The 24,077-nt window shown below is 35.7% G+C and overlaps 1 protein-coding gene across 5 annotated transcripts in view; it reads right to left on the reverse strand.

Annotated features, from left to right (window-relative positions):
- The window catches only part of LOC134535542 (constitutive coactivator of PPAR-gamma-like protein 1 homolog), a 233,913-nt gene extending 212,363 nt beyond the window's left edge, over positions 1 to 21,550 (reverse strand). For 2 of the 5 annotated variants that reach the window (XM_063374693.1, XM_063374692.1), the window contains exons 1-3: positions 21,429 to 21,550; positions 2,359 to 2,634; positions 239 to 411 (exon numbers count right to left, since the gene is read on the reverse strand). In XM_063374693.1, coding sequence (XP_063230763.1) covers positions 239 to 411; positions 2,359 to 2,563 — 378 coding nt within the window. In that variant the 5' untranslated portion in view covers positions 2,564 to 2,634; positions 21,429 to 21,550. The remainder of the gene's footprint in view (positions 1 to 238; positions 412 to 2,358; positions 2,635 to 21,428) is intronic. The other 3 variants (XM_063374695.1, XM_063374694.1, XM_063374696.1) reach the window with 2 other exon arrangements.
- Positions 21,551 to 24,077: the final 2,527 nt, after the last annotated feature.

Consider the following 24,077-nt stretch of genomic DNA (forward strand, 5'->3'; position numbering starts at 1 on the left):
AAAATTTTCAAGTGTCTCAGAAATGGTTACTATTCTTGGTTGCCTGGCCGGGCCAACCTGGAATGTAACATGTTTAACATGTTTAGATACCTTTCTAGATCGTGTTTCAACTCTGGCTGTGATAATATGGAAACGCTGTTAATCGAGACTACTGTATAAAGCCTTATGATCTCAAAAGACCAAGGACTCGAGATAGGTAGATGTCCACGAACACGGCAACAGAAATAAGACTATTCACCTGATTAACCCTCTGCCGCGCCCGCTGCTGGCTCACCACCCACTCTCCCATCCGCTGCTGCTCCAAGCAGCCGTTGAAGAAGATTGCCAAGTCGATGTGGCTGGACTGAACCGTCTGCACCAGCACGGAGAGGAACTGTACCATCCTGTTCCACTGGCCGCCGCATGTCCAGTCTGCACACAACACAATCACACTTATTCCTCCCTATGAGCACGCCAGTATTACAACATTTACAATTCAATTTCAATCATTTTACATTAAATTCAACTTCAAACAAAATCAATTTTTTTAATAATTTGTAACCAACAGATACAAGGAATGAGACTCAATCACAAAAAAAAAAAAACTAATGAAAGAGCATAACATGTATGAAACTAGAAAGATTTATACATAAATTTCTATTTGTTTTCTACAACAAGCGTGCTTTTAATATGTAACAAATTATTTGAGATGATTGATTTATTTCTTCCCTTTTCATTTTATTGTATTTTGCATGCATTTTCCCTTCAATTCCTGTGAAGTATGAAAAATTGTGTTTCAATGTTTTTAAATGATTTAAAAGATATTTTATATCTGCCGGATTCAAATTCAAAAAGCAGGATTTACAAAAGTCTCTTTTGAAGCTAATGGCATCTTATCTCCACATCTTTGGTTATTTTGTAAAAGATCAGAATGGTTTCATTTACAAGTTAAAATACATATGTTATACATTTTTTTGGCAGGAGACTCAACACTTAAAATGCCATAATTGTTTAAGCGAAGATAAATTTTGTTTCTCATAATGTCTGAAAAAACTTAAATTCATACGGAAATAACCAATTTTGTTTGTCTACATGTCACATTTTAGTGATTTCATAAGTTAGGAATCAATATATAATGGTTTGTGATATAATGTCTTTAAATTTAATGTAGTTAATTTAATACCACCTTAAAACATTTTAAGTTTGCTGGTTAAATTTTATAACAGCTTTAGAAATGTAGACCAATTATTTTAATAGAGATTTTTGGGGATAGTTTTTGTAACTTTACATGTCACTACAAAATAAAATGCTACATTTTTATACTTAAGTTAACACCAACTTTTAGAAATTACAATAACTTTTTGTAACATACGTCTGCATTTCTTTTCGGTTTTTTGCATATTATTGGCACCACTTTTCTATTTTTACACAGAATTTTGCCATATTTATACACCTTTCCCCCCTATATTTTATTAAATTTTAGTTGTTTCCCTACCTATAAAATAAGCCACACAGGATAGAAACAAAAATAAAAAATTGATTTGATTTTAAAAAATAAACACCCCTCAAAATAATTCTACCTCTCATATAGACAAACTTACAAATGAATGTGTGCACACACGTTAGAACTAAAGCAAGGGCTAGAAAATTTTCCTCAAAGGAAGGCATTGTTAATGGACTTCAGTAAAGTGTTACTAAAGCTAGCTAGCTATCACTCGATGCTAGTTGCTTGTGTTTTGGGAAAATTGAATATGGCTTTTTATGTGTTATTTTGTTCATAGGATCAGTGATGAAATACGTAGAGCAGACTGGATCCAGATTTTTTGGAGGGGAAAAATAACCATCTTTCAAAAACTCTGGGCAGAAAATTACTGTTTCCACATTCCCCAATTGTATTGTTTGTGTGTTAAAATTCTTTATAACAAACTAATTTCAACGAAAGCACTGCACTTTAAACCTTTCTTGGTAATGGTCTTTGAAAGTATCAATACAGGCTAGCAATCACAATTTCAGTTATGGAATTTAGGACATCTGTGTCTCAAACCTTAATCACACATCAAGTTCCAAAACCACGAAGAAAATATTCTGAAAATTGGACACCTTTTAGGAGGAATAGAGCAAAAAGGAGGAAAAATAGTTTCTCTGTCCCCAAGGACATACCACAAGGGAATAATTGCATGTATATATTTTGCCTTAACTGATAAAATAAACAAATTTCAAATAAACAATTAAACTTTATATTAATAAAATATTATTTCATTCTATGTTTACGTGTTTAGAGCACAATGAGAAACCTTAAACTTTTGTCCTTCAATGTGAAAAACTCCAAATTAATCATCTTTATTATGTAACATGAAAGCGTAGGTAGGAGGAACCGACCTGAGAAGTAGCCGCCGTAGAGCCTGTCCAAGCAACACTCGCCGTCGACCACCAGTCTGAGGAAGCCCTGGGTGGGGCGGGATATCTTGGCAGAGCGCCGCTGCTGCTTCTGGGCGATGGTGCGGGCGATGCGGAGGAGGTCCACCTGCTGGGAGCAGCCTTCTGCACTGCCGTCCAGGTACGCCTGCAGGTCCTGGATACCCATGGTGGTCGCCGTGCACGTCACTGCAGTAGTCCTCTCATGCACGCTCTCTCCCGGGATAACACGTGCGCCAGCTGCAACAAGCACGCCCCTCTGTCAGGAGCTCCGCTTGCTCGGTCCTCAAGATGAAAGCTTGAGCTATTTAAACATCAGCAAGTTGCAATGTTTAGGAATACACACAGCTGATTCACTGATAACATTTAATGCCTTTATCCATAGAATGAATGAATGACCTGAATACTTGATCCAGTTATCTACCCAAATAGATCCTGAAATGTTTATAGTAAAATATGTTTCATAAAATTTATTTGGAATAATATCGACCTTGCAAAGAAGGTTACTAAACTCACTAGAAGGTACTCATGATTTATATAATCCACACATTTCTCACATTTTAGTCCCATAAACCACATTTAAGTTTAGCTTAAGTTAGCAATAATGTATGTTTACCACATTAAAATGAAAAATAGTAAAACGAGGGGCAGGGGGAAGAGAGAGAGTATGTAGTTTTCTTATCAGTTTACCACAAATCACCTACAAATTATTGAAATTACTTTACTGGATAATATCACAAATGTTGTGAAACTCAAGCAGATTAACTTCTTGTTAAAGAAGACTTGCATCATCCAGTCTTGAATATAAAAATTACAGTGGACAGTTTCCCTCGCAATAACTCAACTATTGTTCTTAAGTACTATAAAAATTATTTTCTCACTATTCTATAAAAGATCATGACAGGACCAACTACTATAATTCCACCGATTTTAACTACTACCTTGTTGAGCAATTAAACATCTGCCTAAATACAAACATTAATTACTTCATTACTGTAATTACATAAAGAGCTAATCTCATTGGTTTTCAAGGGAATTAATCCAAGCCCTTAAATCTAAGAAACATTTTCACAAACTTTACAAAAGAAATTCAAATATGTATTATTATTCCAAATTTTCATTTTTCCGTAAACATGTTAAAAGTCTAATGAATTGTGACAAAATTAACGGGACCAGAAAGATGAACATTAAGAACCCTAAAAAGATTTTGGCACTATTACAAAATAATGAAAAATGGTTACTTTGAACAACTCTCTCTCTGAAAGTGAATGGTGATTATCTTGAGATTTATCATTGTTATCTAATGTTTTCCGTGTGAAATCACCAAGGCGTGGTTGCTTGACCAGTTTAGAAAATTGTAATATTTTTACCCAATAAAGTCTTATAAGTAAATAGCTCAAAACTATTTTTATTTAATTTTTATCTGCCACCATTTTGAATCAGGGCTCGATTATCTTCACTACTGCGTGCAAAAATAAGGCCTCGTAGAGGTTTTGTTAACCCTTAAATTGACAGTGCAGACCTGCCAACTTGTAAAGTTGCTTATCAGTAAGATTTTAAAATTATCCGAAAAGTGCGTAAATAGGTCGCGGCATTTCATGTCAGTTATACACACCAGTTGTTCACCATAAATAAGTGGGAAACATGTGTTATACACATAATTACACACAAACATCACATATCATGCAAATGAATTCTATTCTCTGTAATTTAAACAAACAAGATGAAAAATAATTTTCAAAACTTAATTTTCTTATGCTGAACATAAAATTCACTTTTTCTTTTAAAAATTCTTGAAAACCAATTTACCTACCAATTTTTTGGATGATGTTTGTTATTTTTCCCCCCTGAATTTTGCCACACTCAAGTTAAAATTATGCCACTGCAAACACTTGTAAAACCTTAACAAAATATGTCACCACGAGGGGATAAAGTTTGGAACAAGAATCTGTGAAAGGCAAAATGGCCCAGTTTGCAAACAGTCAACAATATTAGAAACTGCATCTAAAGCCATTTCATTAACAATGGCAGTTGTCTTAGTTCTACCACAGCTATATTGCTTAGTCACATCACACTTAGGAAACATTTTTCTAAGCAGTGGGCCAATATGATCTGCAACACTGAAGGGTATGTTGTGTTCCACTAAAAAACCAGTGAACAAAAACTCAGCCTGAATAACCTCATTTTCAAAAGTATGTAAGGGTTATATCTTTTTATTTTCCTGTTGGTATTTGAAATTACATGTTTTGCACACTTGATATGGATAGTGATATTTTTGCCCCCAAGAGAAATATTTATATCACAGCGACAGACGGAACAAAACGCATGCTTCTCACCTTTCTCAAGCCCGGGCTACATTCGCAATAGCACGCAAACAGCACAGACGCACAGAAGTTCAACATACACTATTAGATATGAGCTGCCACATTGGCAAATAGCACGCGCACAGAAAAATAGCACAGGATCGGCGCACAGAAAGTTCATTAACTTTTAACTTTTAGGTTATTTACTGTGCGCGACCATGGTGGTAGCAAATCAGCAAACAGTTTAAGTACTACTCTAGTGGGCTTATAAAAGAACAATTGTCACAAAAGTATTGGTGCTGTTGACTTGAGTAGTTTGTTATGGTTTTCAAACACCCGATAACATAAAAATGGAAGGCACATTTGATAGCTTTTTGATAGCTGTAATAGAAAGTAAAAATATTTTGTATGACAGGGGATCCGCAGGATACAAAAATGAAGAAGCTAAATTAAATGCTTGGAAGTCTGTGTCTGAATGTGTTAAAGAAGCCGGATTTGAAATAAACAGTGATATATATTTTTGAATGCTCATTGTGTTTTGTACGTAAACTTTGAAGTATTTAAAATATTTCTGGGTTTAACGAAAACCGTACCACAATAACAACACATGAATCTAAACAAACGTCACGTATGCCAACTTCAGTGACCAAAATTGTGAACAGAAGTTTTACATTTAAAAACCTTTTTTGAATGCTTCCGGTATTATTTTGTGTTGTGTTGTGCGTGAATGTAGCATCAAGCTCTGTGCTATCTCTGTGCGTGTGTGCTATCTGTGTGCTGTTTGCGTGCTATTGCGAATGTAGTCCGGCCTTCAGACTTCAGGATACATGCAAACTGTGTAGAATATGCCGATCTGAACACTTGATCCTATTGTTTCTTTTTATCACACATTTTATACCTTTTGTTGGCACATAAGTACTATATTTACGCAACAAAAAAGAAAAATAATCGACGCCTTGACTCAAACAACTTTATTTCTTTCTTACTTCACTACACAAAGAAATGTATGTGAAACTCAAATACACTCCCAAACATAACTGTATCGTAAATATTTTGCTTTAACTGAACCACTACAGTTTTTAATTAATGTAAACCAAACCACTATTTGTTATCAAACACAACACTACACGCGTGGACATAACCTGCAATCTCGTACACGACGGGCCCATCTACAACAGTCCGAACCTGTGGCCTATGGGCGGTCCGTGTCCTTATCCCATAGATAAAGGTTACTATCTTAAAGTGAATGAATGACGTCACATTGTCGCACATACGACTGTCCAGTCTACAATTACAATGTCCGATGTCTGAATCTAACGATTTCTAAAGTATTTACCACAGCGCAATACTGTGGAAGCGCGGCAAAAAATGTCGCCGGGTCAGTGCAAATATATGGTATTCTGTACTGTAAACTACAGTACATGTGCCATAAAAAGTGGTTAAAACAATCTTGCAGCACGTTAAAATCGGTACTTCCTTTCTTCTTGCCATAAAAACCGTTACAAAACTGGTATTGTACGTGACATTTACGGCACTGTTCCATACCTGCCAACCTATGAAAATCTGAATTAGGAAGATTATTAACACAAATAAAATTACCGATTTCGACAAAAAAAATTACCTATATGGCTACAATGCAGACTTGTACTGCTAAAATACAACTAAATTACACAAATCAATCACTATCAAATGAGCTATAGCTACATTAAAAAATATTTGTGTGTTGTTACCTGTTCACTGTGACACTTGAAGATCAGCACAATATTTCACACAAGAATACAACTCACAAAATCTATCTTGGCTTCCGATAAGAATTTTACCAGAAAATTAATATAACATAGTCAAAAACGTGGATTATAAGAAGAAAAAAATAATATAATAAATAAATGCTTAGCTAATTTGGAGCACTGGAGCACTGTGGCTTTAAAGAAGCAACTGTTACCTTCTTTGCTCTCTTTAAAAACTCAGAACTAAAATTTTGTTCATAACAAAAATTTGATTTTCTTGTCTTCAATATTGAAAGGGATTCTAAAGTGTCACTGGACATGGAGGATCTGAACTGTGTTCTGTTCTTTTTCACCAAACTGAAAATCCTTTCACATTCCGCATTGCTGTGTGGAATGTAAAGTATTGACAGCATTATTCTACAAATTTTATCATATTTCAAAATACCATCAACTCCACGAATTTTGGCTAACTTAGCCAACTTCACATCTTCACTCTCTTCCGTGTCAACAATGCCCGAAATATCATCAATCTGAAGAGCTGAGAATTGTTTTGTCACTTTATCCATAGCTGCATCTCTTGATTCGCCTTCTTGAACAGGAAGAATTAAAGGAAACAAATCCACAAAATAGTGAACGGATGAAAAGCTGGAATCCTGAATATTTTTCATTCTTGCCACTTCTGCATTCTTCAACACTGCATTTCTGATGGGGAATTTATTAACAATGTAGTCACAAGCTGTAACAAAGTAGTTCCTAAAAGATGCAAAGAAAAGCAGTATTTCCTTTTCATCAAGTGTTTGTACAATTCTAGATGCTTGACATCCAATAACTAAATCCACGTCATCTGTTTGATTCTGGACACTATGGTAGTCAAGTTCAAGTAATGAGCAACTATTTACAGTTCTTGGTTTTACAAAGTTTGAAATCAGTTCTCTTAAAAAATCAAACAACAGTTCTCTTAAAATGTGAATATGAGATGGTGATGATTGAAGATTGACACTCAGTTTTTCAAATGGTGGCACAACACTTAGGAGAAATGCACACACTGCTTTATTGAGATCAGAAGAAATAAACATAAATAGTTTTTCTTCTCGATTCATAAAAGGACTCATTCTTCAGAATAGGAACATCATTTTTTGCTGAAGGTGAAGCAACTTTTTTATGGCTGGTAAAGGAAACAGAACTTGGTTTCCTTTTCTTCTCTGTCTCTTTATCTAGGCCTTGATGGGCTCCACTTGAGCTTGCACAGGATGACTGTTGAAGCTTAGGAATTTTGTAAGAGGTTAGACACACAGATTGTTTCTGATTTAATACCTCTGCCTTAAAAAAGCTATGTAATGGTCGCCATTGCTCAAAAACCCTCAACAAACTTCTTCTAAGAGAAAGACATCTTGAAAACACATGTTTAAGAATTTTCTTGGCTTTTGTATCGTGCAGATCTTGAAACTTGTGTAACCTTTCTTTTCTCTTGGAACTCTTCTCCAAATAATAAAAATTGTCTACAAGAATGTCATCGACTTTTACTGGCAGAGAAGATGCAGCTTTTTCAGCTAAGTTTATTAGATGACAAACACAGCCAATCTCAATAAGCCCAGGGTGTTTTTCCTTCAACACTGCTGCAACACCATTTTATGCCCTATCATAACAGCTGCATTGTCTGAGCAAAATGCAATGCAGTGTTCAATGGGAATACCATTATATTCAAATTGGGAAAACACTAAATTACCAATATAACGTCCGGTGCAGTCACCTTCCAGAACAGGAATGGAAAGAACATTTACAATTTTATACTGTGCTTCATCATAAAACGTAACTACAATGGGATACAACTTAAAACTAGTATCGTTGCTACCATCAGTTGCGACTGAAAACGGCCCACTTTTTAAGTACTGCACTACTCCGGATTTTGCATCCGAAGCCATCTCTTTCATAATAGCAGAAGTTTTGGTACGCCCACATCCATATTTCTTGGCAATTTCCGAGTCTGGGAACATTTTTTTTTACAAGCGCACCTGCATGATCTGCGGCCGCTAGAGGAATGTTATGCTCTATCAAAAACGAAGTAAGTAAACACTCAGCTCGCGTAATGTCTAGATCTGCACCCCCAGATTTAACAAAGAACCTTGAAAGTTTGTGATTATCTTCTTGGCATTTCACGTTACCGCCATGTGATATGTTGATGTCGCATCTGCTTATCTTACAAAAGCCAAACCTTTCCCCTTTGTCAGAATTTAAAATGCTTGGAAACTCTGCACTATACGTATCACGGAATGTCTGGTAATAATATTGTTTTTTCTTACTCATCTTTGAAAACATAATACAGACAGTTTGTGCTTAATAGCCTGTCACAAACGTCTAAACGAGGCAACGGCAATAGCCCGTAACAAAGTAAACAAATTCGTAAACAGTTGTTTCACGTTGCACTTGTTGACCACAGTGTATTTTGCCAGTTTAAACGTATTTGAAATTCAAATTTTAATACGTAATAGGAGCTCGTAAATTATAAATCAAAATCACCCGTATTAACTAACCATCGAACGAACAAGCGACGACGTACTCTCTGTAGAACTGTGTAAACGAGAAAAAAAAAAATCAATAGTCATGAGCACAACACGCGATACATCGATCAACATGAATGTTGAATCGATTTGGAAGACACCAACTTTTTGTTACCGCGAAGCTATTTTAATTACAAAAATAGGAAGAATTCAGACAATTTCGGAAAATCATAAAGAGCAGTTATAATTCGGTAGAATTCTGGAAAAATCGGAAAGGTTGGCAGGTATGCTGTTCTAACAAAAATACGGTACAAAAACTGTACATATGGTATTTACCGATGCAAGTACACTATTTTATGGCACGAGATTGAAAACGCTAGCCCGTGAGTCAATGTAGAATTTCAGGCCAGCAGAAACGTAATGCGTAAAATTAATGCCGCAATCAGACAATGCTAGGGTTATTTCCCTCAACTGTTTATTAATAACTGATCAAATAAAATAGGGTAACATGAAAAGTATCTATACCTGAAAATGTCAACTGTTAAATAGTGGTTTAAAATTGCTTTTCCACATTCACATACACAAATTTGGAAATAAAAAACTAAAAAAAAAAGTTATGAATTAAAAATAACAGGGAAAGTAACTACAAATGTTCACACTTACCATTTTTGGGTTAATTAATTTACTTCATTGTGTAGTAGTATTAAATTTTTGTCTTTTTTCTCTAAATGTGTTGGTCTAAATGTAAACACTTTACTGTCACTAGAGTGTAAATAGCCTGTATATTAATATTTGTAACTTAAAAAGTAATAAAATATAAATAATCTTGTTTCATATACGCAACAGTGATTCACTGGCTACGAAAAGCAATGTTCAAATACTAGCTATAGTGCGATTACAAATTAAAGTTAAGAAAAATCTCTTTCGTAACATTCTTAGATTTAATGCTCCCGTATTATAGAGAATCACTGCAGGAAGCATTTGCAGCAATCAACAGTCAATATTTTTTTAACAGTCCGCATACAACTAGAAGTTTGAAATTTCATTTACCCATGTAGAGTAGAGAAAGATAACCACCCACGCGTTAACGAGGGGAGGCTGGAAGCAAACACGTAGCTAATACTCTAAAGGATGAACGAGTTACGTCACTTGATAAAAGAGCCAGATCCCATACACAGAAAAGAACGAAAAGAACGAGATGAATGAATCGTTCTGAACGAATCATTTCACGGAACTGATCCAAAAGAACCGATTCGGTCAAAAGAACCGTTCTGCCCATCACTAGACTGAACTGGTTGGCACTGTCTGTAGACATGTTACAACTTGCCAGGCGGATGATCAAACTAGCCTTGCTTGTTAGAACATGCACATCCATGTCTCCTTACACAGACGTGGGTATCTAAAGTGTATAAGTGAATATCAAACTGTGTAAAGAATGTTATTGTGAGTTTCTTTACTAAACCTTTTTGTACATATAATTTATAAGTGTAATTTATTTTTAATGACAGACATTTTTAAAAATAATATGAAAACATGAACTGTTGAATTACAAGTACTTACGTGCATAGCAATTTAACACATGTTTCATATAACTCTAACTTTTAAACCAGTTTGAACCACAAAATGAAACTTGCACATTTTGATAATCCCTAATAGATGTATTTTTTGGCATGAACAGAAAATTTTTATCCGACCCCCTTTTAAGATATGTAACCTTGAAACTATCAAAATTTAAAAATTTTGATGCTAAAAAAAAACCAAGTCACCTTAAACTTAAAAGGTAATGAAAATTGCTGATAATGTTCAATATTTTGGCATATTTCAAGGTCATTTTTCTTACGTTTTCTAAATGTATTTAATATATTTTTATACATTGTATGTAAGCCTATAATGTTCTCTTTTTATCAGTAAAGACAAGAAACTTGTATCTTTTAGTCAAGGCCAACAATAAACTTTTAACAAAACCTCTACGAGGCTTTATTTTTGCACGCAGTAGCGAAGATAATAGAGCCCTGATTCAAAATGGTGGCAGATAAAAATTAAATAAAAATAGTTTTCAGCTATTTACTGATATCACTTTCTTGAGTAAAAATTTTAAATTTTTTTTTAAATGGTCGAGCAACTATTAATTTTAAAATTCGATGATTTCACACGGAATGACTCTCCTACCATTTCTGAAAGCATAATTCTATGGGACATAAAGTCAAAATATTCTATGTCTTCTGAGCCTGATGGAATACCTAATGTTATTCTTTAAAGTTGTGCTAACTTACTTCTGAAATATTTGTTTAATACAAGTCTAAAACCAAACTTTTCCCAAACAAATGGAAAATAGCTGAAGTTATTCCTATTCTCAAAAGTAGTTTCAAATGAAAGGTTTCTAATTATCAAACAATATCTCTTCAATTGTTTTTCTAACATATTTGAAAAAATTTTTAAAATAATCAGTCACTAAAACATATGTTATCAAACCCTCAACATGAGTTCAGAACAGGTATGTCTACTGCTACCAATTTAACAACTTTTCAAAATTCTATATATAATGAAGTCACAAATAGGAGTCAGGTTGATGCCTGCTATTTTGATCTAGTAAAAGCCTTGACACAGTTAACCATGCAATCTTATTATGTAAATTATCTAATTTTGCCTGAAGTGATAATTTCGTAGACTGGTTTTCTAGTTAAAAATAAAATCATTGTTTCCATCAATAACTGTTAATTCCTTACTATTGAAATCTAGTTCTGGAGTACCACAGGGTGGTAGGTTGTCACCCTTACTTTTTAATATATTCATTAATAACCTCTCTCTTGTTCTCAAGCACTCTACTGGTGTACTGTTAGCTGACGATTTAAAAATCGGTAGAAAAATTATTACTCAAAATGATTGTTTACTATTTCAGAGACACATTAATGGAATTAAAATTGGTGCTAAGTTAATCTTGTTACTCTAAATACAGAAAAAAACAAAATAATATCCTTTACTAGAACATTTGCCTGTTAAATTATTGATTATAAATTAGTTAAAACATTAATTTAATTCTTAAATCCTTTGCTTTGAAAGACCCTGGTACATATTCCAAAAAAGAATTACAAATTGGCCATTTCATTCTTTGAAAGTTTCTAAATTAATTGAGCAGAAAAGGGACACTTTCTGATGTTCATATCAATGCACCAAAGTTAGGAAAAATCAAATGAGTTGAAGAAAGGAAGGACACATTCCAGGAATATGTTCTTTTTTCAAATCAAAGCAGCGATTAAGCTGGAGATACCGCTGCAGTTTTAGTGATGGTTATGCCCTCTACGTGTCGTATTATATATCAGACAAGCTTTTTTAGGTTATATTTGATGTTAACTGCTCAGTCATTTTTGAAATTAACATTCCTTAGGGGCATTGGTGCCAAAGTTGTCAGCGTGTTGCGTCATTAACCTATATATAATCTTTTATAATAACACTGGGGAACATATTAAGCTTATCTGTGTCAAATAAATCTCTGCGATAGCAAAAATGTACTGGAATACATTTTATAAACTTTAAGAGTCGTACAAAGAAATAGTTGCAACTTTAAAAGTACATTATAATTTTAAAAGTACATTATAATTTTAGAACTACACATTGGTTACATAAAATATTTTCTATATTCACAATAGATGTATTTAGTACTGTGGTTTTACGCATGACTTATGTACGAAGGTACTTGGGGTAGAATATTGATGATTGTAAAATACATGTTTTTTACAATTTCTTACATTCATTATTACATTTTAACACCATAGTTAAAGAAAATTACTTGTTATAGTTTAAGTATCATAATAACTTTTAATGCACAACCCAGTCCATTGGTTTGGTTACCTTACACTAGAGTTGTCCACTTCCAAAACCATTTAAACGACATTTAAAAAAAAAATCAAGTTATACGATCTTTGGAAAGATGTCTGTATGATCTACAAAATTGTGAAGTTATCCACCCGTAAAACCTGCTAAAAATGCTTTAAAATCTGAAGATAAAGTAGCAGCCACTAGCAAAATCTGTCAAAATTGCAATGGTTATCAATATTCAAAACCTGTTAAAAACATTCCACTACCAAAACCAGACAAATCAGAAATGCATCATGGCCTCTCGAAGCACTACAAGTGCAAAACCTGTTAAAATCTTACGAGGGAATAAAATAACAGCATTTTTTTTAGTTTAATTCTCTATGGTTTGTTTTGAAGGCTCGATTTTTGCAGAATGACATTGTCGACACTGCTTTAAAATTACTGCATTGTGGGTATAATCAACCATGGGTTATTTATTTATTTACATGTCGAAAACAACCTTAACTAGTGTGTATTTTTTAGTGTAGTATGTGCAGTTAAAATATTAGTTACAAGATGAGCATCAGTGAAAACAGTACAAACAATACTGAATTTGTAGCTACCGAGTTTATATACATAGATCATGTGGTGGTAAACAATACCCCAGAAAATGGCTGCAAAAAGACAGGTGTTTCTCGTAAGAAGAAACTACGTCCAGAAACTTGGAAAAGAAATGTCGCGAAATTTAAGAGGTAATTAGTGTAGAGTAATTTGTGATAGTACAATGCATTAAACTGTGTCCAAATTCTTTATTAAGGTTTATAAATCAACCAAGTGACCATATTAGTGGAAATAATATTTGTGGATTCAGTTTTAAAAAGGAGTTCGAACAGCACATTACATTCCAAAGAGCTTCGCAAAAGCCCCTGGAGCTAGTAATTTCTTATTTTGTGGGTCCTTAAAAGAAAAATGGCATAAATTGCAAATAAATTCTAGTATAAAAAATTAAGATGCATAAGCATGTTGTTTTCTTTGATAACATATTATTATTTCCTTTGATATGCTCTATACTGAAGTATTTTGTGCTAATGCAAATGTTTCAAAAAATGAAACCATTTTACTAATACAAAATGTTGTAAGTAAATAATTTGTAATTTCTTGCACTTAAAAAACTCACATTAATTTATTTATTACAATCAATTTCTTAAACAACCAAAGTAACAATAAAACATATAGAGAATTCGGACACAGCATGGGCAACATAACATAAACAAACATCAATTTTTTGTTGGTCAGGTACTCTCCCAAAGGATTTCCGAAAATGCTGATGTGTTCACACAAAGGGAAGAACTATCGCTGTAAAGAACTTAATTGTCAAGATGTACGAAGAATTCACCAAGCTTACTACAAGGAAAAATCACTACTTGCGCAAAATAATTTCGGCAAAATTTTCTGAGATAAAAGAAAAAGTAAAGAGCCACATTGGTAAATTCATCCCACTTGAAGCCCACTACTCAAGAGCCAAAAACTGTGAACGACAGTACCTCAGCTCAGATCTTACCATTACGAAGATGCATGATATGTTTAACAAAGAATACCCAAGAACTCCATTTCAATACGAGTACTACAGAAGAATTTTTTGTAACAACTTTAATATTGGTTTTGGCACACGCTGTGTCGATGCATGTTCAACATGCGCTAGTCTTTGTTCAAGAATCGAAGCTGCAACGACTGAAGAAGATAGGGGGGATCTGAGACGTCAGCTAATGGCGCACAAAAAGAGAGCTGATGTGTTCTACGAAAGATTAAAAGAATATGTGGAAGTTACGCTCACGTTCAGCTACGATTGCCAGAAAAACCTTGTGCTACCGAAACTCCCGGACCAAGCTGAACAAATGTTTTAACTCATTCAATCCTAAAAAACTTTTGGTTATTTATTTGAAATGGAAAACTAATTTAGCTGGAAACAGAATCATAACGTACTAACACTAAACTAAACTGTCTTTTTGAAAACTGCCTCGGCTATACTATATTCCTAAGGATCGCTGGAGAACCACAGGATGATGCTGCAACTAGTATTGGGCAATCAGCAGGGTGGCAACTAACAGGTTTGGGAATCTCTCTAGTTGAAAATATAATTGTCTATGCTGTTAGAGAAGCATAACAAAAATTGATGTCACTACATTTACATTACAGGTAATAATTACAATAATTGTACACCAGCCCTCACGCTGTAAATACCATTAACATTTTCCTGAACTCAAGTAGTTACCGCACACGTGAATATAAAACTGTTTATTACATGTGAAGTTCTTGAAAATATCAGTGAGTATGCACCGCAACAAAATCATTAAAAATATAACAAGGAATAAAATATTTACTTTTTTGGGCATTTCAAATTTTTTTAGAGCGGCACCCCTAAAGTAGACAAATTCCAACATTTTTTATGTTAAGCTTTATAAAAAGCTGGTAAATATGTAGTTGCGTGGTATTTGCGGAAAAAAAATGTTAAAAATCCGAAAATACCTATATTATATGCTCTTCGACTTCCTCTTTTCATTAAAAGCGGCGGAGGTAATAAATTCCAAATACTTTAGGAGATATCGAATTTTTAAATTTCATCATATGTAGTTCAGCGGTATTTGCGGAAAAAAATGTTAAAAATCTGAAAATACTTTTATTGTATGCTCTTCAACTTCCTCTTTTCATTAAAAGTGGTGGAGATAAGAAATTCCAAACTTTCCCTCTTATTCAAAGGACACCGGTTCTAGAAAAAAATGCTGTTCAGTTTGCAAGGTTGGATGCTACAGTGCTAATGAATTAGGGTGATCAGTAGTAGTCTTAGATTTGATGTAGAAATCTCTTCTATGAGAATGTCTCAATTTCTATGAATGCACTTTGGGAACAGCATTTGTGTAAAATTATATAAATTAGTCATACCATTTAAAATTAGTTAATATTGTCGCGGGTTGAAATTTTGCAGGGTTGTTGAAATCAAATTTAGGGACTTTACTGACGGGACTCTGGGCTGGCTGCTCTGTTCACTCGTCAGCGCAAGTGGCGTGACCATGTAATTGGGGCACGGGGCCGGCGCGGCGCGCTGCGGGCTTGCAGAATTTTGTTTGTTTGTTTGGCCGCGCGCTGGCGCAGCCACGGGCCGCAGTTACTGGGGCGCGCTGTCGTAACAAGCCGCGCGGTGTGGCCTGCACATTGGGGTAGAGGGGGGGTAGTCTTCCCAGATGTTCTAGTTAGTTGTTTAGTAAAATTGACTTCAATAACGAGCTTTTGTTATGGTAGGCGCGGCAGGGCGCGCGAATTTAAGCGCAAGTGAGTGGTGACTCGGGGCTCACTCAGGCGGAGGCTATGCGTCTCACCTGTGGTCACGAGTTGTTAGTTCGTTCGTGATGTAGGAATTCAAGCTTTCGGGCGGAAGCTATGGTCGACGCCAGAGGCCACGAGTCGTTTAATTTAAGTTAGGTCATAATGTAGTCGTCAAGCTTTCGGGCGGAGGCTATGGCCCTCGTCAGGGGTCACGCGTCATAGTTTTTAAAATGTAATGTTCGTTCGGGATTTCAAGGGCAGGAGAGGCCCCTACGTTATTTTTTTAAAGTAATCGATCAAGAAAGGCTTTTCGGAAAATGTGAGTATGGACTTATCTTTGTTTTAATTTTAAGTATTAATTATGATTTGAGGTATTCGGAAGGACTAGGGAAGTGTTTAGTGAAGTTCTCTCATTCTCTCTCTTGTAAGGTCGTTCAATCGTTAAGGAAGTAAAGAGATTATTGTTTTAAATTGTAATCCCGCTATTTAAATGTTCTTTAAAATGATGTTGAGTATTTGACTTTAAGAATAAAATAATTTTAATTAAGTATTATGTTATTTTGCAAAATCTCCTTAGTTCAGCTCTCACCAGACATCCTGTACGGGATGACGAACCTATGATCCTAGGTACAGTAAAGTATTTTATGAAGTTAAGACTAGTTGATGCCAAGCGAGTTGTTTCTATGTAAAGAGCTACGATTCTCTCCCCCCTCTAAAGGTGGATCGTGACAATATTTGCAACACCATTTTTTTATTTAAAAGAAATCTCGGTATGAACTTTAATTATTTTGGTCACAAAATTTTTTTGTATATTAACAAAATTTGCCTGATATATACTTAATATAATTTGTCCTTGGAAAAACCTGACTTTTCAGGGTTGTTTTTAAACATTCATAACCTTTTATCCATTGCTCATACAAAGCTTAAGCTCATTGGAAGCTTTTTGGTAAATATGTAGTTGTGCGGTATTTGCGGAAAAAAATGTTAAAAATCTGAAAATACTTTTATTTTATACTCTTCAACTTCCTCTTTTCATTAAAAGCGACGGAGATAAGAAATTCCAAATACTTTAGGAGATATCGAATTTTTATATTTTCATCACAATACCTTGCATTCATGCAGCCACCATTGTTTCTTGTTTAAGAGATTTTTTTTTTCGCAACGTAGGTGAACGACTACATCATTTTCTACTAATGGCAAAGGAATTGTACCCGCCTCTAACTTAGGTGATTTTTTAAAGTTTCAAATTTTAATGTTTTATTTTAATTTGGATTTGTTGCGCAAGTAATAAGTAAAAAAAAAAAAATTACGTGAGTTCCAACTGTTCATCCTTTGTCCCGGTTTGTTTGGTCAGGTCAGTTACATTATAAATACTTTAAAATAAACAACCATTGAAATGAATTCACATTATTTTTAATGTCCGCTTAGTTTGAAAGTATTTTTAATGAAACTGACCTGACCTAATCAAACATTTTAGTTCCTACTGTTCATCCTGTCACCGGTTTTTTTTTGGTCAGGTCAGTTACATTATAAAAATTTTAAAACTAAACAGCCATTAAAATTAATTCACGTTATTTTTAATGTCGGCTTAGTTTGAAAGTATTAATAATGTTAACTGACCTGACCTAATCGACCATTTTATTAATTAGGCATTAACGAACACATAGCAAAATAACAAAAATAGTGACGTTCCAATTGTTGCACAGGTCTTGTATTGCAAAATTAAAAAATTTGATATCTCCTAAAGTATTTGGAATTTCTTATCTTCGCCAGTTGTTTTGAAAAGAGGAAGTGAAAGAGCATATAATAAAAGTATTTTCGGATTTTTAGCATTTTTTCCCGCATATACCGTTACTCTACATATTTACCAAATACTGTAAAAAGGCATGAACATTTGGTTTAAGTCAAATTAGCAACATTAAATAAAGTAAACACTTTTGTATGGCAATCCAGGAGCACTGTAAAAAAATTAGCACTATTCTGAAACAACCTAAATAATAAATCACACCAATTTGTATCTTCATAAAATGCAGTTTAATTTCAGCCACCCACATATACAAACACACAAACACACACATATATATATACACATACATATACATATATAAATACATATATATATATACAGGGTGTCTACCAGATCTAGTAAATGAAATTCCCTGATTTTTCCAGGTTTTCCAGGTCTAAAACTGAACTTTTCCAGGTTTTCTGTAACACAATTACGACATTCCATGAAACTGAAAAAACTGCATAACAGTCCATTGACAGGTTTCAATTATTTCAACTCAATTAAATTAGTAAAAAAAAAAAAAAAAAAAAAATACCTTCTTCCAGACGTGGCCAAAGTGACTCAATTGATGGCAAATAAAACATGCTGCTACAAATATTTCACACACTTACTTCTGCAAAAACATAAGTAAAAGGAAGCTCCCATCAATTTCGCAGTGACTAACTTTTGCGTCTATTGCACTTGCTTCAGAATGAGCCAAATCCAACACTCGAGCCTTCTTCAACTGCAATGCCTTTATCTCCTCTTCAACTCTTCTTTTTCTGCCTTCTTCTTGTCTGTAGCTTCCTTTTCTTTTTGTTTTGTTTGCAGGGCTTCCTTACGCCTACAACTAGCATTTCTTACATATTGTAACATGGACTTGGTGATATCAACATGCTCTACACCTCCAGAACGTTGAACAAAGTCGTACATCTGTCTTAGTGCGATCAGTATTTCTTCCTGCAAGTTTTCAGTCAGCAGATTAGAATTCACTGAAAATCCTCTTTCCAATGATGCATTTCCATGGGAAAGTACATTATCCTCACAAACTTTAGAAGGCCTGTTTTGGCAGCTACTGTATGTGCCTTAGGAATGAGCATCCACAAGTGATCAAGGCGCCAGTCTTGTCAAGAAAAAAACGAGAACAGTGCTTCAGAATCTTGCGAGGAACATACCAACTGATATGATCACTCAATGTTATCAGCTTCTTGTCCTTATAGCCACTTGTTTTGAAGACAATATTCTAAACTGTAATTCACACGCTGTTTCCTCACACCCGAATTTAAAGCCACAGAGGGACATAAGCAGGAAATTCCCTTGGTAAGTTTGTACTTCAGGGGACATTTGTCTTGAAGTTTTTTTTACCATAACAGTAACAGGACAGACTTTACTGGTACTTTCTCTTTCTTGATGGCATGGCGTACTGCATAACCCAACTTGATATTGTTAGCAGTCAATAGATTTTCCTGGTTATCTACATCCAATCAAGATACATTGTGTTTCTCCCTAAAGCTCTTCAGTACCTGTGGTTTCAAAAACTTTCCTGCCAAAGCTAATAAAATGTCTACCAGTGAATCATAGAGAAAAGGTGCCATGGGTGCTTCACTTTGGAACATTGTGAGAAACAATTCCAGCTCTGATGCCAAAGAGTAGAAGAATGTCAATTTTACTTCTAGAAGATTATCTTCAAGAGCACTTTTCACTACACTGAAAGACACAGATGAAATAGAAACTTCACTAACAAATTTCTTTAGGTGGGGTAACGTTTTCATGGCACGCTCAGCAACTGCAGTATTCCATCTGATTGCACAAAATTTCTTGGAAAAAAGCTTTGATCAAGTTATTCTAATGTAATCTGCCCTCCTTGCAGGTAGGTACATGCATAAACAAATAGTAACTGTGCCTCAAAAAACTAACAACGTCCAATTGTATAGCAGAAATTCCAGTTTTGAAAGCACCATGGACCGTATGAAGCCCACAGCTACCAATTTCTAGCAACGATGGCGAATCTTCACTAAAAGTGACTGTGATATGTATTTTCAAAGCTAACAAAAATGCCCAGTTCACGTTGAGGGCATCCATAGATACTTAAAATTAAATGCACCTGTCTGTATAATCCGAACATGGGAAGCACATGCTGCAGTACGTACGTCAGCAGGATAACAGACCAGCTTGAACCAGTTTGTATCACGTGATTTAACGCCACTTCCGAATCCGATGGTAAATAAAAGAAAATGAATGTGGGAACTGTTCGTTATTTTCCATTCAAAAATAAAAAAAGGGACGCGATTCACTTGATGCTACGTCAATGCAAGCAGATCAATAAACAAAAAAGTATTGCCAACTACAACATACCAAACAAAAATTCCCTGATTACAATATGTATTCCATGATTTTTCCAGGTTTTCCAGGGTCAGTAGACACCCTGTATATATAATTATTTAGGTTTTTCTATTTTCATCTGTACATGAAATAAATTGCTAACTTATCCACCCAATATTTAAGGAAACAATATTAAATATAAAATGAATACACAACTTAAAATGTACCCATAAATAATACATCATACAAAAAAGCCTTTGGAAAAAATGTTAGAAAAGAGAAGTTTATTTAGACATTTTTAATTTCAGGTCATGATGAAGAGGGATAGAACTACTTCCCCCCATCACCTTCTCAGTGTGTCCACCCCTGCAAATAACGTTAAATTCAACCTGCACAAAGTTTTTGCCCAATTACAACAAACATGTCCAAATAATTGGTCATTAGAACAACCGCATGACTTCCATTAACTATACACAGAAATGTGTACCTACTATATTTTGCATACATAATTCTATACGTGAAAATTCAGCAATTTTACAAGTTAATCATTATATAAACGCCAAATACACAGAAAAATTAATATTATAAAACTCGGGAATTAATACTATTTACCTGTTAAAATGTTAATTTAAAAAGCTTTGACTTCCGAATACTTATTAGATGTTTAAACTTGTGAGACTTCATTAATAATATTATCGAGAAAAAAACCTGCAAACCAAATATTGTTACGAACTGCTATACGCTACAACTGCACATTCATGCACTTACATGAACATGAAAATAGCATTGTGCGATGCAGTTAACATGGCGAACATCTCAACATCGAGCGGACACCAAATTATATTAAATCAAACAAGAAACTCTACGAAGTAGAATTAGTGACAAATCAAAGCTAATTTCGCAGTCCTATGCAATTTATTACTACTTTCTGCAAAATTTCAACATGAATAAACCATTTTTATGAGTAAAGAAAAAAAACAGCCTACGTCACGAATAATTAACAGGAATCATAATTTAAAATATACCTTCAACTCTCCCAAAATAAAAACGCTAATTTAAAAAGTTAAATCGTAACTTGATGTGCATTGTTTCAATTATTCTTCACATAATTGTACCTTCGAAGGAAAAGAGAATCCGAACCGGCATGGCCGAAATCGACTCGCCCAAGGGCGTTTAACTGGTCAAAACAGCAAGAGATATAAAACCGAATTGACATCCTATTACCACGAAACAAAATGCATTCAAATATAAACTAATAACTACACATAGACAGAAAGTTAATACATGTATAATTTATTACCTTCTCCAACTATTCATCCTACTTTACCGATTCCCATTTTCTTATCTTACAGCTCACGCACACAGAACTCACGCATTCACATCGCATCCAACGAGCCATAGAATAACGAGCAAGGAAAACGTAATTGAAAGAACAGTAACGAAGTTCATTGCGAAAATTACGGATCGCACTTGAAAAAACACACTATAAAATATTTAAATATGTTACAATCGTAAGGTATTTTAATAAACGTTAACCTAAACATTATTTTAGGTTAGTAACAACATAATCTTTTACTTCGGGTAACTTACGTAATATTTGTATTGTAAAGTGACTTTCATTAAACAAGTTTTAATAATATAATTACAAACCTAATATTAAGCTAAGTTATTTACACAATTCTAACCGAGTAAGTGTCAGCATACATGTGTTCAGTGTGCCAGGATTTTTTTTATCATTAATTGTACTGTCGCGGCCTCGTCTCTGGTGAAGCTGTGGAGACGGGGTGGACGTCGCTCGGTTGTTCAGTTGTTGTGTTGTTTGCCCGGCGCCAGCTCTTGGGTAGAGCAGCCTCACACTCTGAGGCGGGAGTGGACCGTTCGGCCCAGTGCAGCTGACCGAGGACGTGCTGACAAGGAGTAGCTAGCAGGAAGATTGGGTGTAGAAGAGAGGGATGCCCGCGGTCTCACGAAGAGTCGCTAGCGGAAAGGTTGGAAGTTGGAGGTAGGGATGCCCGCGGTCTCACGAAGAGTCGCTAGCGGATGGGTGGGTAGAGAAAGGTAGAATGAGAGAGAGAGAAGGAAGCCCGCGGTCTCACGAGGAGTCGCTAGCTGAGAAGAATGGGAGAGAGGTAGAATGAGAGATAACGAAGGAAGCCCACAGTCTCACTAAGAGTCGCTAGCTGAGGAAGGGAAGCCAATAATACCACTTTTGCCTGTCAGTATTTATTCTCCCAGATTGACTGGGAGAGGAGAGATCACAATTGTATTTCTACTCCCAGATTGGCTGGGAGCGAAGAGCTGTCCAGGCCTTTTTTTTTTTTTCCTAACCTAACTAATACTAAGTGTATTTTGTTTGGGAGGGGTCTGGGTTAGGGAAGACTCTAGGTGCGTCCCAGGCCGAAGCCCTTATGCCTAGTCATGCTGGGTTTAAGCCATGCAGAAAGGGAGGCATGCATCGTGTGCTTTGTTCGGGGATTGGCCAGCCATGGCAGCAATTGGCGCCATGACTAACTCCCCTATCTTAATTCTAGACTAATTACTAGATAAGTTGGGCCCAGGTAAAACCTCCATAGACAGAGGGAAAACCCTGGGCACTTTCATGCGGGATGCAAAATATCATGCATTATTAGCAGGCAGGTTGAGTACAGGAAAAGAAGGATGGTCCTGGAAGAAGAGTTGGGCAGATAGAAAAATTCTACTAAGCAATTTGGGAGCTTGGACCTTTTGTCCGCATTTGTTTTGGTGGGCACTGGTCTTTAGGGGAAACATTTTGTTGTTCCCACCAAGCTGCCAGTCAGCTCGCGTACCTAAAATAAGGAAGAAGTGTAATATGTTGTGTACGCACGATGTTGTTCATTGCATTAATTAACCGAGAGTATTGGCACTGGGTCGTACTCCGGAACAGACATAGCTTCAGGTCGCCTGTCGCCAAGATGGCAGTCGGCAGTTAGAGAAATTGCCTGATCCGTCATTGCAAGACCCTAGCCGCAACATCTACGCTATGAAGCTACGAATAATTAATTTGTATTGTGTTACCCGCAAGTTGATGTGTCGGGACACACTCTGGAGAGGACATAGCTTCAGATCGCCTGTCGCCAGCAAAAGGCAGTCGGTCGGTTAGAGAAATTGCCCACTCCTTCATCGCGGGTCCCTAACAACAACTCCTACGCTTTATTTCTAACGGTGTTGTACGGGCTGTGTGAGAGCTTGATGTAAGTGTTTGAGCTGCCAGCAGGCTCGTGTATTGTACCCAGCGCCGCCGCTTTTCATCACTGGGGCGAAGCCCCTCAGCGCGGGGGAGGTACAAGCCTTTTGAGGGGCTCTTGTCCTCCCTTTTTGGCATCATACAGTGGCGTGAGGGTGAGAGAGGGAAAGGCCCCCTCCTCCTCTCGTCTGTCAATTGTCTTTCTGAGCCTGCAGCGCAAACCCAGCCGTCATCTCGAAGGAGAGGAGTGTTGCCACTCCTCTCCTTGGTACCCTTTTGATTCACCCCCCCTCCCTGCCCCCTAAGGGAGAGAGTGTAGGCAGGCGTCCCCCACCTGCCTCGTTCCCTGTCTAGTTAATTAAATTAAATTTTGAATATAGTGGGTCTTAATGATCAGAATTGTCTGAAAATTATTATAGTTAAGCCAAAAAATGGGTGCATTAAGTGCCTAAGTTACGCTAATCGGCCGCAGAAGCGCGGCCCTAACTCCAGGAAGGTGCTGCATGAAGTCTGGTTGGATAAACGAAGGCGGTGCTTCGAGTTGTTAGGTTTGGATATTGGCTCTAGCCAATACACAGCCTGATTATGAGGGTATGTTAGATTTAATGTAATTAATTTAGTAATTATTAGGAATATTATTTATTTATTTGCTGCCTGAATGTGGTGTAGTCTTGAATTTATGTGTGAGTTTGAATTTGTGTATGAATAAATCGAGCTGTGCGGGAGCGGAGTCGGTGCTTCGCT

The sequence above is a fragment of the Bacillus rossius genome, chromosome 8, assembly GCF_032445375.1.
Source record: "Bacillus rossius redtenbacheri isolate Brsri chromosome 8, Brsri_v3, whole genome shotgun sequence".
NCBI lineage: Eukaryota > Metazoa > Arthropoda > Insecta > Phasmatodea > Bacillidae > Bacillus > Bacillus rossius.